At 43.4% G+C, this 17,803-nt stretch overlaps 1 protein-coding gene across 4 annotated transcripts in view; it reads right to left on the bottom strand.

Annotated features, from left to right (window-relative positions):
- LOC134822096 (F-actin-monooxygenase mical2b-like) overlaps positions 1-17,803 on the bottom strand; it is a 176,776-nt gene that overhangs the window by 64,847 nt on the left and 94,126 nt on the right. For all 4 annotated transcript variants that reach the window (XM_063832991.1, XM_063832993.1, XM_063832990.1 and 1 more), the window contains exons 7-14: positions 6,120-6,198; positions 5,615-5,763; positions 5,404-5,472; positions 4,508-4,736; positions 3,990-4,100; positions 3,691-3,808; positions 3,449-3,528; positions 2,107-2,431 (exon numbers count right to left, since the gene is read on the bottom strand). In XM_063832991.1, the coding sequence (XP_063689061.1) occupies positions 2,107-2,431; positions 3,449-3,528; positions 3,691-3,808; positions 3,990-4,100; positions 4,508-4,736; positions 5,404-5,472; positions 5,615-5,763; positions 6,120-6,198 (1,160 nt within the window). The remainder of the gene's footprint in view (positions 1-2,106; positions 2,432-3,448; positions 3,529-3,690; positions 3,809-3,989; positions 4,101-4,507; positions 4,737-5,403; positions 5,473-5,614; positions 5,764-6,119; positions 6,199-17,803) is intronic.

The raw sequence follows: 17,803 nt of genomic DNA on the forward strand, positions 1-17,803 counted from the left end.
GAGGGAGTGGGGCACTACTGTGGAGGGAGTGGGGCACTACTGTGGAGGGAGTGGGGCACTACTGTGGAGGGAGTGGGGCACTACTGTGGAGGGAGTGGGGCACTACTGTGGAGGGAGTGGGGCACTACTGTGGAGGGAGTGGGGCACTACTGTGGAGGGAGTGGGGCACTACTGTGGAAGGAGTGGGGCACTACTGTGGAGGGAGTGGGGCACTACTGGAGACTGGAGGGAGTGGGGCACTACTGTGGAGGGAGTGGGGCACTACTGTGGAGGGAGTGGGGCACTACTGTGGAGGGAGTGGGGCACTACTGTGGAGGGAGTGGGGCACTACTGTGGAGGGAGTGGGGCACTACTGTGGAGGGAGTGGGGCACTACTGTGGAGGGAGTGGGGCACTACTGTGGAGGGAGTGGGGCACTACTGTGGAGGGAGTGGGGCACTACTGTGGAAGGAGTGGGGCACTACTGTGGAGGGAGTGGGGCACTACTGGAGACTGGAGGGAGTGGGGCACTACTGTGGAGGGAGTGGGGCACTACTGTGGAGGGAGTGGGGCACTACTGTGGAGGGAGTGGGGCACTACTGTGGAGGGAGTGGGGCACTACTGTGGAGGGAGTGGGGCACTACTGTGGAGGGAGTGGGGCACTACTGTGGAGGGAGTGGGGCACTACTGTGGAGGGAGTGGGGCACTACTGTGGAGGGAGTGGGGCACTACTGTGGAGGGAGTGGGGCACTACTGTGGAGGGAGTGGGGCACTACTGTGGAGGGAGTGGGGCACTACTGTGGAGGGAGGGGGGCACTACTGTGGAGGGAGTGGGGCACTACTGTGGAGGGAGTGGGGCACTACTGGAGACTGGAGGGAGTGGGGCACTACTGTGGAGGGAGTGGGGCACTACTGTGGAGGGAGTGGGGGCACTACTGTGGAGGGAGTGGGGCACTACTGTGGAGGGAGTGGGGCACTACTGTGGAGTGAGTGGGGCACTACTGTGGAGGGAGTGGGGCACTACTGTGGAGGGAGTGGGGCACTACTGGAGACTGGAGGGAGTGGGGCACTACTGTGGAGGGAGTGGGGCACTACTGTGGAGGGAGTGGGGGCACTACTGTGGAGGGAGTGGGGCACTACTGTGGAGGGAGTGGGGCACTACTGTGGAGGGAGTGGGGCACTACTGTGGAGGGAGTGGGGCACTACTGTGGAGGGAGTTGGGCACTACTGTGGAGGGAGTCGGGCACTACTGTGGAGGGAGTGGGGCACTACTGTGGAGGGAGGGGGGCACTACTGTGGAGGGAGTGGGGCACTACTGTGGAGGGAGTGGGGCACTACTGTGGAGGGAGTGGGGCACTACTGTGGAGGGAGGGGGCACTACTGTGGAGGGAGTGGGGCACTACTGTGGAGAGAGTGGGGCACTACTGGAGACTGGAGGGAGTGGGGCACTACTGTGGAGGGAGTGGGGCACTACTGTGGAGGGAGTGGGGCACTACTGTGGAGGGAGTGGGGCACTACTGTGGAGGGAGTGGGGCACTACTGTGGAGGGAGTGGGGCACTACTGTGGAGGGAGTGGGGCACTACTGTGGAGGGAGTGGGGCACTACTGTGGAGGGAGTGGGGCACTACTGTGGAGGGAGTGGGGCACTACTGTGGAGGGAGTGGGGCACTACTGTGGAGGGAGTGGGGCACTACTGTGGAAGGAGGGGGCTACTACTGGAGACTGGAGGGAGTGGGGCACTACTGTGGAGGGAGTGGGGCACTACTGTGGAGGGAGTGGGGCACTACTGTGGAGGGAGGGGGCACTACTGTGGAGGGAGTGGGGCACTACTGTGGAGGAAGTGGGGCACTACTGTGGAGGGAGGGGGCACTACTGTGGAGGGAGTGGGGCACTACTGTGGAGGGAGTGGGGCACTACTGTGGAGGGAGTGGGGCACTACTGTGGAGGAAGTGGGGCACTACTGGAGACTGGAGGGAGTGGGGCACTACTGTGGAGGGAGGGGGCACTACTGTGGAGGAAGTGGGGCACTACTGGAGACTGGAGGGAGTGGGGCACTACTGTGGAGGGAGTGGGGCACTACTGTGGAGGGAGTGGGGCACTACTGTGGAGGGAGGGGGGCACTACTGACATGTCTTTAGGAGAGCAGAGATGAACCAGACCACAAAGTAAGACTCCGTCCCTCCAGCAGGTATCTAGATCTGTAACGGGCAGGTAAGGTAGGATCAGTTTCAGTCTGTCACTGCACCACTTTCTCAGGGTCTCCTGATCATCGCTACGTGAGGGACTCAGTGAGCGCTTCTTCGCCAACACCCCGCTCTCGTTCGAGGGGTTCTTGGGCTTGCGCGTGCGCGCAAACGTGCTCTTTTTCCATTGTTTGTGAACTGTTTCTGTTGTTTCTCCGGCCAGTCGTTTGTTAGGCGACGTCTTTTCGGGCGAGTAATTCTCGATGCGGTCTGCAATGATGGAATGGGTTAAGTGCGGTTCAAAATGTGGAAAATCATCTCAAAAACCCAAAATTATAGAATTTGTACTATTCTGAATTCAATCTAACGTTACACGACCACAAATCGTTTTCATATGGCTATCACTAATGAAAAAACATGAAGTAGGTAGGAACTTTGGACAGAGCAGCATGCCTTACCTGGTTACCTGGTTACCTGGTTAGTGGTTAGTGGTTACCTGGTTACCTGGTTACCTGGTTACCTTGTTACCTGGTTACCTTGTTACCTGGTTACCTTGTTACCTGGTTACCTACATGAAGTAGGTAGGTACCTTGGACGGAGCAGCAGGCAAAAAATGCCTTCGGCAAGATACGGAACTTAAACTTCATGGGGATTGAACGAGGGCCTTACTAAAGTGCTCCATTTTGAACAAATCGCCATAAAGAGCGCAGATTGCATAACAAGGGACGTTACTAAAACAGGATTTAAAGAAGAGATCGGTATAAAACAGAGGAACACACCCTGGTGACTGGGAGGATGAGTTAACAGCTACGTTTTAAACGTAACCTGCACAAATGTACATTCTTACAAATTAGAGGGTCTGAAGAATGTCTAAACTGAAGAATGTTGCCGGACACGTCACCACGTCTAAACTCATATTATGTTCGTGCTTTTTAGATACGATTTTCAAACAAGGTGAGCGATAGAATGCTTAAAGTCATAAAAAGTACATGTACATGACTGGAAAAAAAGTTTTCAAACATTTTGCTTATGGCAGTGTAGACTGTAGCACCATTAATAAACACATTTTTGGGATGTTTATTAAATTTTATGATTCTGCGCCATGCCACAAAACGCTTGGCCCTGAATTGTGCGACAAAACCAGTTTATCGAACTTTAGTTTTCTATGCTAATAATATGAACAAATCCAGAATTTTTAAACAATTTCTAATCTAGTTCAAGTGTTGTAATTAATATGTATTAAAAACATTAAAACAGCATTTTCAAAATAATATGCTAAAAGTTCACCTTGTTTATTAACGTTCTCTTTATCGTCATTCTCATAAAGAAAGGACAAATCCTCACTATACTTGGGTATCAACCTGTACCTGTAATATTCACCATTAATAGAAAGGCGAGATTAAATCATGAGTACCAATCTAATCAGTGAGTTGTGGTGAAAGGAAACTAGATTAAGAAGCAATTATAAAACGAGTAAATAACAAAACAAGTAAATTATCAAGTAAGTGTATAATGAGTAGTAAAGTTACCTTGATTTGGGGTTCATAGTGTAGGCGCTGTGTTTCTTGTTCATGTTCTCGTTGCTAGTTTGATGAAGTATCTTGAACAGTGCCATCCTCTCCTCAAGCAGCTCTTTGGGTTTTGTCCCTGAAATTTAACCTAGTTTCAGGACGAGTTAAGCAACTCTTTGGGTTTTGTCCCTAAAAGGAACAGGTCACCTCAACATAACCATTGAGTAATGGAACAGATTTCTAGCCGTCCAAATATCAAAATGTGCACCCTTTTGATTGTTTCAACGTTAAAGTTAATCACTCTTAATTGTTAAAACCTGATTGATGCTGCTGAATCATCCACATAAGGTCCATACAGGATAAGAAACCTCTTGCACAGCCTGTTCCCAGGGGCCAGAACGGCTCCATAAGACCGTCCCCTACCAATCCTGCAACAGTAGGTTTATTTTTAAGTTTATATTTTGACTGCTGGTTTAAAATGGTTGAGGGGCGTGAAACTAGACAAAATAGCAGCAAACAATTCAACAAGAAGTATCTTTACTTTTAGGATAAAATCTGTAAATAAAAAATAAAAACCGATAATGAGTCGTTTCCCCCGCCGTTCGAGAATCTTGGCAGCGTACTCCGCACTGTACATTAAAACACAGTCGCGCCGCGCATTCATTGACATGCTAGCTATATACATCACATCTCCGCAAGCAATACTCGCGCGCTTCACTGCGCGCTAGTTGTCATGGTAACTAACGAACGAAAGGAACGACAACATATTCAAACCCACCTACCGCGCGCTATCTCTAAAATAAATAAAAAAGGGTGAAACGGAAAAAATAAAAACCGATAATGAGTCGTTTCCCCCTCCGTTCGAGAATCTTGGCAGCGTACTCCGCACTGTACATGGATGTGAAATCAAAGATAGCGACATCAGGTCTATTATTGTCCGGGTTCACTGCAAAGTCAGTGTGAGGGAGCCCTGTACTGAAGTCTGCTGCTTCAGACACGAAGTTCAGGAGTGAGGGATTATCCACGTTCTGGTACGCTAGCAGCTTTATCACGTCACCGTGGTCCTGGGGGAATGTTACCATGGTAACAGTAACTAACCAGGCACGTAGCCAGGGGGGGGGGGGGGCTAGGGGGGCGGCAGCCCCCCCCCCCCCCCCCCCGGAAAAAATCCAAGCAAACATTCTAGAAGACTTCTATAATTATAGTCAATAGTGTCCCCTAGACCGTAGGAAATGTAAAAATCTTAAGACGATGAGGCCTGAGTAAGTCGTAAATTCTGATTGGAGAATGCAGATTGCTGTTGTGAAGTTACCAAATTTACGTGAGTACTTGATTCTTTTCAATCCCAGTTTATTGCTGTCCTACAAATTTCTTTAATGCCAAATGTCGTCTAAAACACCCTGTTTCGCAAAATATTTCCGGGGGGCTGCGCCCCCCTAGCCCCCGCCAAGGGGCTCCGCCCCTGGACCCCGCTGGGGGCTGCGCCCCCAGACCCCTGCCACAGCTTGCTCGCTTCGCTCGCTGCGCAGCTTGATTGGACGCGTCGGCTCGCCGACAGCCCCCCTCAAAGAAAAATCCTGGCTACGTCCCTGTAACTAACATAGTTACGGTAGTAACGGTAGTAACTAGTAGTAATGATAGCTCTAGGAGGGATGAGATAGAACAACAACTTAATTAATAATTTTAGTTGTACAGTTGGATTATAATATGAGAGAGGTCTAGGTAACCAACCTCTTTTAGCACCCCTTTTTTTAGTAAACACTGTTTCTTGGCGGTCATCACAAAGTAGTGGGTATCATCCTGAAATTACACGTGTTAATTATTGTATTAACTATTTCAGAGCTTAATTAACATCAAAAAACCTGCTTGTTTTAGAGGATCTTTTTCATTAAGGATATCAAATAATTACAATGACTGAGTCCACAACTGCAAAACTTCTTACTTTATAGTAGACGATATTCTCTAAGTCTATGTCTGTTTCTGATTTGAGATCAGCAAAGAACTTCTGATTAAAGAGCGCAGCTACACCACTAATTTCTTCAATCTTAGCTTCATCTTCACTTTTCTTGTTCTTGAAGTTCGCCGTAATACCTACAATAATAATTTATATATAATATACATACTATACATTATATACATTATACATTATACATTACACCACTTCTTTCTTAACATTAGAGAAAGTTTAAAATATTTCGATCAACTTATTATAAGATTTTTCCGGCGTTCCAAAGTTAGAAGAAGTATGTTAATTTGAAAGGACATATACTCCCTGCTACTGGAGTGAAAGCAATATCTAAATAATGATAAACTCAGTGAAACTGATAAACTTCAGCTGTTTAACTAAAGGTCGTACTTCTAAGTAAATCAGTTAAATAGCTAAAGCAATGTACCTAAAGGTCGTACTTCTAAGTAAATCAGTTAATTAAATAGCTGAAGCAATGTACCTATAGCTAGTTTAGCTCGAAACTCTTTTCTCTGGAATCCAGGAATAGAATTTCGTTTCCCGTCAGCTCCCACTAGAACCTGTCATAAAATAGTCGTCATTTCTCAAGCTTTCTAAAAGAAATTAGCAAAGGATCTATAGTAGTATAAGTATAGTACCCCAATAGTATTCCTACAGCAAGATTCTAAGATATCCTGCGATTAAATTGAACTATTGTTGTTATTCGAAGCGTATCATTTTATTCTATGACGCCTTCGCTTAAAATCCTTTACACAATACATAAAAAGAGATACAGACAGTGTACAAAGGGACTGGTTACCGAAGGGTACAAAGGGATATTACTAAAACTGGTTACCGAGCCCAGTAAGTTTGATTTAAGTACTAGAAGTACTAGAAGTACTAGAAGTACTAAGTATGTAGCATGTAGTATGTAGTATGTAGTATGTAGTATGTAGTATGTAGTATTTTCACGGTTTTTTATTTACTCTACAGTGTAAACTTTTGAAACTGTCAATAGTTGAATGCAATATATAAATTTAGGGAAATTTACCAGCGTAAAATCTACGCTTGTAAATGTACATTTACGCTGTAGATACAGAGAACCCTACTATGGGACAAATAGCATGGCCCTCCGACAATTCTGTAGCACTTATTCGTTATCAAGCACAATCTTCAGTTTCTGACTCTAAGCACTGAGTACACATTTTCTGTAGACTTTCAAAGCTTTCTTGAGGCTTTTCAGGACCGAATGTATGTCTACATAATATATTCTTATTTTTCCAGTGTGCTTACTTGAGCTTTACATGATCTCAGATGAACATTTCTTAGAATTCGAACATACCTATATACATACTATACAATAATAATCTCTACTATAATTCAGAGAATTCTTTCTGCTGTACGACCGCCCACGTGCAAATTAGACGAGAAATAGGAAGTTGCATAGTAACCATGGTAACGAGGGTTATTACACGCACGTGCACGTGCAATGATTGTTTTAACGACATTTTGATCGGTTTTAAAATTAAGGATTAAAATTAGTTTGTCCTCTATAAGTATAAAGGCAGTTACACATAATGCAAATATCTCAAAACATTGAACACCATAATGAGAGATATGAAGGGCCAGTTGGTAGATCACCGACCGGCTATAAGCCGGCTACTAACCGGCTATAAGCCGGCTTATAGCCGGCTACAATTTTTATAGCCGGTTAGTAGCCGCTTACATTTGTTGTTGAGCGACGGCTATTAGCCGGTTATAAGCCTGCTATTAGCCGTTTTGGTATTAAAAAGTTAAAAGTGGTTATAAGCCGGCTATAAGGCGGCTATAAGCCGGTTATAAGATATTAACTCAACTACATCGTACTGAACGATAGTCAGGAGCCGGCTATAAGAAATTCAGTGAAAACGGCTATTAGCCGGTTATAAGCCGGCTATTAGCCGTTTAGGTATCGAAAGTGGTTATAAGCCGGCTATAAGCCGGTTATAAGATACCTATTAACTCAGTTCAGTACGATGAAGTTTAGTTAATATCTTATAGCCGGCTTATAGCCGGCTTATAACCACTTTCGATACCTAAACGGCTAATAGCCGGCTTATAACCGGCTAATAGCCGTTTTCGCTGAATTTCTTATAGCCGGCTCCTGACTATCGTTCAGTACGATGAAGTTGAGTTAATATCTTATAACCGGCTTATAACCACTTTCGATACCTAAACGGCTAATAGCCGGCTTATAACCGGCTAATAGCCGTCGCTCAACAACAAATGTAAGCGGCTACTAACCGGCTATAAGCCGGCTTATAGCCGGCTATAAAAATTGTAGCCGGCTATAAGCCGGTTTATAGCCGGCTTATAACCGGCTTATAGCCGGTCGGTGATCTACCAATTTCCCATATGAAGGAACTATCTTACTTATAATTCAGATAATTATTTTTGTTTGTACACTGTACAATGTACGACCGCCCACGTGCAAATTAGGTAATCAAATAGAAGTTGCATAGTAACCATAGTAACGAGGGTTGTTACACGCACGTGCACGTGCAAAGATTGGCGAACGGCATTTTCTATTGGTTTTGTTACGTTGTGTTTAGTGCGAGCAACATTTTAATCGGCTGTATCTTCGGTGGGGATGAATACTTTTTGACGCGATTAAAACTGACTGCCAAAGAATACTATTAGGTTCCTCCCTGTGACCACGGGTTTTCTAGTCTCTACTATAATTCAGAGAATTCTTTCTGCTGTACGACCGCCCACGTGCAAATTAGACGAGAAATAGGAAGTTGCATAGTAACCATGGTAACGAGGGTTATTACACGCACGTGCACGTGCAATGATTGTTTTAACGACATTTTGATCGGTTTTGTCGATATTACGCTGTGTTTAGTACGAACAACATTTTAATTGGATTTATCTTCGGTTGTGTAGGATATTTTTTGACGCGATTTAAACTTACTAACAAAAAATACTATTAGCGTCCTCCCTGTGACCACGGGTTTTCTAGTCTCTACTATAATTCAAAGAATTATTTCTGTATGTACGTTTGTACGACCGCCCACGTGCAAATTAGACGAGAAATAGGAATTTAGGTAACAACCAAAACGTTCCATAGCAACGGTGTTTTAATGCACACATGCACGTGCAAAGATTGTTTAAACGTCATTTTGACGGTTTTGTGGTAATTACGTTGTGTTTAAAGTGTTTTATATTTAAATCGGCTGTATTTTCGGTTGGGATGGATATTTTTTGATGCGATTAACAATTTCTTTCAAAGAATACTACTAGCTTCGTCCCTGTTACCACGGGCTTTCTAGTTTATTATAATATACATACTATACATTATACATACTATATACATACATTATTTGATACACATGTTTGTTAGTCGTTAACCGTTATGGTCCAAATCTTGCTAATAGTAATCTGGCTGAGTTGGGAATTGTCACTTCATTATTTAGGCTTTGAAAAAGTTTCTACTCAAATTAAAACGCGATTTCAACCTTGTATTGATTGCAGGAACGGTTAGAGAGGTGTTAGGTTGATAACTACTGCCGAAACTAAAATTATACGATCGTCTGGATCTACACTACCTGTCAAGCGATGGGATCGCTGTTCCGTGGTTAGTTTAAACGTTCCATAGTTTGGATTTTGTTTGTTGTTGTTGTAATTAGGATTTTAACACTTTCGCATGCTCAATAATTGACGAATTTATTTGCAGTTTTTTAATTAGTTAAAGAATCGAAGCAGATGTTACAAAACATGATTCGAATATCAAATAAAGTGTCATATTATAATCAGATAGCCCTTTCTTAACATTTGGTAACTACTACTATTACTGTAACTAATCATAAATATAATAAATATAAACATAACAAATACTTTAATTTACCAGAACAGTTACAAGTCGTTGAGCCACGATGCATTTGTAACTGCACCCCCTCCCTGGTGTGAATAACTCACCACATTCCAATGATTACAAAACAGTTTATTCATCCTAACTTTTCGCTTGTAGCGAAGTCTCTTATAAGCCGCGTTGTTGTAATCATCTGCATCGCTCTGGACTGGATGCTCATTCAAAACGCGGAATTTAGGACACCAAACCACTTTCTTACCGGCTGCTTTCAGCCTCAAGAACAAATCTTGATGCTCGTTGACCTTCAGTTCTAAGCTCCAGCCACCCACCTCGAGGATGTCTTTTGTCTTTGCTATAAAACTGTTACTGGTCAGATCACACCTTACACACTCCGGGAAGAAAGGTAAGCCTTGATTAGCTTTCTTGCAGGTTCCATGGTAATGAAGTAGAACTGGTTCCCCTTTCTTGCCATACCCAAATTCTAGGAACGAAGGCCAGGATGTGGAGTCTGTCCTCCCGCCAACTAACGTCAAGTCAGTAGTGTCCAGCAATTCCGTCATTTTAGCTGCGTCCCACGATTCTGTAACCACGTTATCGTCGTCCATGTTAACAAAGTATTTTGTGGTAACCATTTTAACTCCGATCATTCTACCCTCGCTTATACCAAGATCTTTCTTATCTGATACAATATATCTTATATTAGGAAACTTGGCAAGTTGAGCCATTAGTTCAGGAGGATGAGGCATGGGTCCATCGTCGATAACAATCATTGGAAGGTCTTGGTTGAGTCTCTTTCGTATTGATTCAGCAAGCCTCATAACCAAGACAGGCCTCCTAGCTGTCTTGACTACTACAGTTAAACTTTGAGACAAGTTCTTACATCTGTTAACTTCAGATTCGGGTAGAAGTTTAGCCATTGGTGGTCTATGGTTGGCGCGACAGGCTGTCAAATTGCAGGACGTTTCGTCAGTTAGAGGCAGCATAAGTGCCGCTCTGTCGCGGAGAAATTCAGTCTCATTTAAAAGTGCAACGTCAGATGAGGAATGGCTACATTCTGTCAGAGCCACTGGCACCCCTAATACCAGGTGGTTATTGTTAGGAGCAAGACACCTTATATGGGCATTACGTGATACATCACGTATCTCACTGCCAGTGGAGTTGTCTTCTCTGAGTTTGTTATCCACTAATGTTAGCTGGATACCATTATTGCAGTCCACTAACCCCAGAACACCAGAGTTTCTAATACCCACACAGAGGATGTTATCTTCGGGTCTCAGCATCCCGTTGTAGAAAAAGAAGGCCTGTTTGGCTGTAGGGTCGCAAAATGATACGGTGAGAGAATCATCCTGGGAGAGGCCAACGCACCTGCCAACAACAACAAACTGAATGCGATACAAATTGTTTGTGGGATTGTAGGATTCAAGAGAGGTTCCACTATCTAATATTCCCTCCGAAAGATTTGAGTCAAATGACGCGTTTCCACTTGCAGTCAAGAAGCTTGCCTGATTAGCCTGGAGTTCTTGCTCTTGAAATGTCTGGCTATAGTCTGTCTCAAACCAAACGTGTGCGACATTAGGCGCCTTGTCTTGGATAGAGGTTTTCAGGTTCACTCCGACAAACAGCAACATGAGCGACACAGTGGTTACTAATAAAATGGTCTTGAGTTTTGAAGGATCCACCATAACCAGTTAATAAATCAAATCTCCGGCAACTGTACTTGAAGAGAAATAGAAAGAAATAAATAATACTCAGAGTAATAGTTGGTGATTACCAACTAAAAGTACTAAGAAAGGAACCACGCACATGCACTTTTGTGTACCATCTTTTGAAGAGGTTCAGTTTCTAGGATGTTATCACAGTATATTTTAAATTATATGGGGAATAACCACTACTGGCCGTTCTACCTCATGGTATTGTGTTAAAAATCAATAGTTCCCGCAGTCAGACAACTAATGAGTATTTTATAAATGAGTAAATGGTATTGTGTTATGCTGGTGATATTTTGTCAACTAGATAGCTGTTATCATTAAGAGGGGGGGGGGGGTTCACCCTGATTTTTTTGTGAAATTTGATTTGGAGATAGCAATTGACCAACAAACTAGGGCCGGTGACATGCTCAAAACCCAGATTTTAGGTGCTCTACTTGTAGCTAGTGATCTGCACAGCACATGAAATGTTTAAAGTATCTCCAGAGGTTCTTAGTTGTCGGGGATATGTAATGATTGGTTCTTAGTTGTCGGAGCTGATTGCATTTCCCAAGCTAGCATTTTAATTAGTTAACTGGGTAAAATTGAAAGGTTCTTAGTTGTCCGTCAGCCATTTTAGGTGCTCTACTTGTAGCTAGTGATCTACTGAACTTGTATATGAATTTTAATCAAGATTGGACAAAAAATGTCTGATTTATGAGCCAAAAACCATATGCCCATATTCGGGCATACGCAAAATTTGATCGATTTTGGCCCATAAATTGGTCAAATATCAATGTTTTTGAATGAAACTAACTTTATAAAAGCAAGCCTAAACTACACATTCTCTATGATTATCAGCTATCTACCTAATTGCGGATTCTGTGTTCAAATAATCGCAAAAAATGACCAAAATCGCCCATATCTCAGTTTGCGCTTTTGCGATAGTCGCCAAAAACAGCTGACTGACCAATCTTACTTATAATTCAGAGAATTCCCTTTGTACACTGTACAATGTACGTTTGTACGACCGCCCACGTGCAAATCAGACGAAAAATATGAACTTGCGTAGTAACCATGGTAACGAGGGTTATTACACGCATGTGCACGTGCAGTGATTGTTTTAACGTCATTTTGATCGGTTTTGTTGATATTACGCTGTGTTTAGTACGAACAACATTTTAATTGGCTGTATCTTTGGTTGTGTAGGATATTTTTTGACGCGATTTAAACTTACTAACAAAAAAATACTATTAGCTTCCTCCCTGAGACCACGGGTTTTCTAGTATCTTACTTATAATTCAGAGAATTATTTTTGTTGTCTGTACACTGTACGACCGCCCACGTGCAAATAAGGTAAAAAGCAAAAGCTTGCGAAGTGACCATGGTAACGAGAGTTGTTACACGCACGTGCACGTGCAATGATTGTTAAAACGGCATTTTTATCGGATTTGGTGATATTACGTTGTGTTTAGTGCGAGCAACATTTTAATCGGCTGTATCTTCGGTTGTGTAGGATATTTTTGACGCGATTTAAAATTTCTAACAAAAAATACTATAAGATTCCTCCCTGTGACCACGGGTTTTCTAGTTACTTATAATTCAGAGAATTCTTTTTGTTTGTACAATGTACGTTTGTAATTGAACAATAGTTTCAATGTTATTTAAATGTTATAAATTAATTCAATATAATACAATATCACAGAATCAAATCTAAAGCATAGTCAAATTTCCGATAGCTTTAAGGAAATCCATAGGGTTGCTGTAGTTGTCGTAATCATCTACAATTCTCTGAAGTTGTCGATCATAACGGATCCATTTGGGTGCACGTGGCTCAGGTAGTTCCCGCCCGTCTCTCTTGGTTTTCTTCACGTCTGTAAGGGCTTGTTCTGCTTTAAGGCAATCAAGGAACTTCCAAATTGTGGGCTTCGAGCAGGACAGCATTGAATGGAATCCGTGATGCCAACCTTCTGCGATGTTGGATGAGCGAGGAATCCTCATCTGTGCAGCTTCGTGTTGATTCCACATGTGGGGAGCGAAGTTAGGATTGGTGGTTGATGTCCCGAATCCCGATCCAAGTGTTTTCGTAGTATGAAGCAATCTCAGCCATGTCTATAGGAAGGAGGGGCTTCAGGTGTCTCCAGATTCGAGGGACGTCAGTCTCCGGTACGTAGGCAATCGCTCCAGTCATCGCGAAGAAATCCCGAACAGGAGAGTTTGGAGTCAGGTACTCCTCCCAGATGTTGGTCTGCTTAACATGATTCAGGAGGGCTTTCTTGTAGTGGAAGTTACATCCTCGTCTGGTAGTGGAGGGCCACACGGAAGCAACTGCGTTGTGAATGGCGAGCTCGTAGTCCATGAGGATGGATTGTGGTTGGTAGCCCCCAGAAGCCCAGGTGTCTATCTCCTCGAACAGGTTGCGGTAGAGGGTCGTCGTTTTTCCAGGAAGGAGTCCATAGAAGAGGGGGAGGTGCCAGCCGTCAGTGAAGAGGCCATGGACTGTGAAGAGCTGATGGAAGAGATTAGGTGCGGATTTGAAGGTGCGGGCTCTGCAACCCTTTCGGAAATCCGAACATTTCCAATAGGACGTGTCGTCTCTTCGCTTGTCGAAGACGTATCTGAAGCCATTTAGGACAGGGTTGTCCGAGCCTTGTTTGCGTCCAGGGATAAACTGAAAATTGGTTGCCATTGTGGATTGCGATAAGTGATCTCCATACTGCTGTCCTATATGTACTCATGTCCTGTGATGTGATCGACAGCTTGTTAGGGTACGGCTAGCACGATCCTGTTCTCAACTAGTCAATCACGTATCGATGGATCAGATCTTAAGCGATCACATCAGCTTTAGAACGTCACGAGATTACCTGTGAGCTTGTGAAATACGAATGTGAACCGAAATTACAATATGATCCAAATTTCGGACAGATGTCGCCAAAAACGACTCCTGTCCGACAGCGACATCTGTCCGAAATCCCTAATTCAGCTTTCGGACAGATGTCGCTGTCGGACAGATGTCGCCCAATCTAACGAGGGTTAATACACGCACGTGCAAAGATTGGCGAACGGCATTTTTATCGGTTTTGTTGATATTACGTTGTGCTTCAGTTTTGTGCGAGCAACATTTTAATCGGCTGTATCTTCGGTGGGGATGAATACTTTTTGACACGATTAAAACTGACTGCCAAAGAATACTATTACTCTATTACTCTATTAGGTTCCTCCCTGTGACCACGGGTTTTCTAGTCTATATTATAATTCAGAGAATTCCCTTTGTACAATGTACGTTTGTACGACCGCCCACGCGCAAATTAGACAAGAAATGGGAAGTTGCGTAGTTACCATAGTAACTGGGGTTGTTACACGAATGTGCACGTGCAAAGATTGGGGAACGGCATTTTTCATCGGTTTTGTTGATATTACGTTGTGTTTAGTGCGAGCATCATTTAAATCGGTTGTACCTTCGGTTGTGATGGATATTTTTTGATACGATAAAAACTGACTATCAAAGAATACTATTAGCTTCCCCCCTGTGACTACGGGTTTTCTAGTCTCTACTATAATTCAGAGAATTCCCTTTGTACGTTTGTACGACCGCCCACGTGCAAATAGATAAGAAATAGGTAGTTGCATAGTAACCATAGTAACGACGGTTGAAACGCGCACATGCACGTGCAATGATTGTTTTAACGTCATTTTAATCGGTTTTGTTGATATTACGCTGTGTTTAGTACGAGCAACATTTTATTTGGCTGTATCTTCGGTGGGGATGAATACTTTTTGACACGATTAAAACTGAATTCCAAAGAATACTATTAGCTTCCTCCCTGTGACCACGGGTTTTCTAGTCTATTAATAAATTACCTTCGAGTTGAAGGTCCCAGTTTAGAACCGGGACAATGGACGGTTCGCCATTTATTTATGGGCCAAAATCGATCAAATTTTGCGTATGCCCGAATATGGGCATATGGTTTTTGGCTCATAACTCAGGCATTTTTTTCCAATCTTGATTAAAATTCATATACAAGTTCAGTAGATCACTAGCTACAAGTAGAGCACCTAAAATGGCTGACGGACAACTAAGAACCTGTCAATCTTACCTAGTTAACTCATTAAAATGCTAGCTTGGGAAATGCAATCAGCTCCGACAACTAAGAACCAATCATTACATATCCCCGACAACTAAGAACCTCTGGAGATACTTTAAACATTTCATGTGCTGTGCAGATCCGGACGCCGTGGCTCTACTGCGTTGTACCATCCGACAGGCAACGTTACGCAACTGATTAAGGAAGGTTAAAAAACACTAAAAGTGTTAGCAAAACTACAGATGCGCAGAAATGTTTCATTGCTTGAGAGGATTAAGTTGATAGGAAGATAGGAGTAAACAAATTTGAATCGCCAAGTCGAAGTAATTTATAACTAAGAAAACTGTGAGATGAGTTTTCTTTCTAGGCGGGGATTCAGCCGTTTTTGAGTAGGTACGTAACAGCTGCATTACAATAGTCCTCGCTCGTTCATTTGCCCTGAATGTCTCAATTGTTTAATCTTCCAGCTCTCAAACTTTTGAAGTTTAGACTGTCCCTCATTACATCGGAACCAATATAATGGATATATTTCTTTGGTGCACAATAGTGGTGGTATGTCAACAAACTCCTCCCCAGTAGCACTATAGTACTCCGTGCAATTAGTCATGATGCGATGAGGGAACATCGAGACTGAAAACACAAAGACGTGAAACTTATTAAGAGACTAGACCGGTGCCAAACTTTGAAATTGTTGTTTTCTTGAAAACCGATAAGCTTTGAAGGAGAGCTAAGTTTGAGCTAGAATATGAAACAATTGCACTGCCACACGTGAAATGTTCATCTGATGAGGGGGGTAGTAAACTGACCACAGCTATAACAAACCATGTATGAGTATAATTAAACCAAATCATTAATAAAGTAATAATAGGGAGCCGACATCGTATTCTAACTAGCTAACCCAACTGTAACCGTCCAAAAGCAGTCGAATAATCAATAAGCAGATCCAATCACGGTGAATAAGGTATCGCAGTGGCTGATACGAGAACGGTTCTCGTCGAGAACCGGCCCCTTTCGAACCTGGATCACGTCCGTCATGTGAACACATGCAGAGAGGTCGAACACTTCTTAATATTATACTTCATAATTCACAGCTACTTACTAAACTGTCATGTGAACCCTATCCAGGTTCTTGATTGTCCGGCTGTTAGGATGGCTAGAATATGGATCACATCACAAATGACACGTCACTGATTGGGCCATGTGATGTGATACCTGCGGGAGCCTGAATGAGCGGTTCTTAGTTGTCGGTCACCGCCTAAAATCTGGGTTTTGAGCATGTTAAGGTGATTTGGCATAATTGGGACCAAAAATAGGCGTCAGTGGCGTAACTTAGGGCCCCGCAGACCCCGCTGCGGGGGGGGGGGGGGGGGGCGCGCCGTATAAGGGGGGCGCAATTTTCCTGAATTTTAGGCCCTTTCACTGAAAAAACGCCTTGTTTGTGTATTTCCCTGCCCAATTTAGCGTTCGGTCGACGCGAAAAAAATTTTTGGGGTACCCTTTTTTGCTTCAGGGGGCGCAAAAAGCTGTAGGGCCAGGGGGGCGAGAAAAAAAGTACCCGACCTTTTTTTTTTTTTAAATTTTTTTTAGGGTCACAAAAAATTTAAGGGGGGCGCTTTTCGTCACTGAGCGGGGGAGCGCCAAAAGGCAAAGTTACGCCACTGATGGGCGTGGCTGTCCGGTGGGCACCCGGAGTCCGGAACCCCCTCAAAAGTTCGGTCACCCTAGTTTGTTGGTCAATTTCTATCTCCAAATCAAATTTCACAAAAAAATCAGGGTGAACCCCCCCTCCCTTAATGATATAACAGTTATCTAATTGACAAAATATCACCAGCATAACACAATACCATGAGGTAGAACGGACAGTATAGTGGTCACACTTCCCCTTATAATTTAAAATACTGTGGTAATATCCTAGAAACTGAACCTCTTCAAAAGATGGTACATAAAAGTGCATGTGGTTACTTTCTTAGTACTTTTAGTTGGTAATCACCATCTATTACTCTGAGTATCATTTATTTGGAAATAATTTTCGCAGGATTGTAATTAAATCAATTTGGTGAGAGAACACTTTTCGTACAAACTTTGTAGAAACATTCTTTTCAAAAGCAGCTTCCCCTAACAGGTGGTTGGCAGTAACACTGCCACTGATTACATAGCTTTCTCCAATCGACTGGGATGATCACATCAACACTGATCCTAAACTTGTCTCCTCATGTCAGTCTACTGTTAACCCATTAGGGACGATAGGGTCGTTTTTATGACCCACCTTTTCTATTTGGTTTTTCGTCTAGAAAAGGTGGGTCATAAAAACGACCCTATCGTCCCTAATGGGTTAATCGTTAACACTCCTCAACAAGACAAAGCCAGCCGTTAAGTTAATCGCTTATTATCATGCATAGTGCATACCCATCTAATCACTCGAGACTTCACAATACTACAACGCGTGGTATTCAGTGCCGATTTTTCTGTAATTCCATGCGTTCATGAATGTGATTGACACCGTCAGGTTTTTTTACACAGAATTTGCGCCGCGCGTTACATAAACGTCACTGACTTGCCGCCATTT

The sequence above is a fragment of the Bolinopsis microptera genome, chromosome 10 (genome assembly GCF_026151205.1).
Source record: "Bolinopsis microptera isolate Bmic1 chromosome 10, MBARI_Bmic_1.0, whole genome shotgun sequence".
Classification (NCBI taxonomy): Eukaryota; Metazoa; Ctenophora; class Tentaculata; order Lobata; family Bolinopsidae; genus Bolinopsis; species Bolinopsis microptera.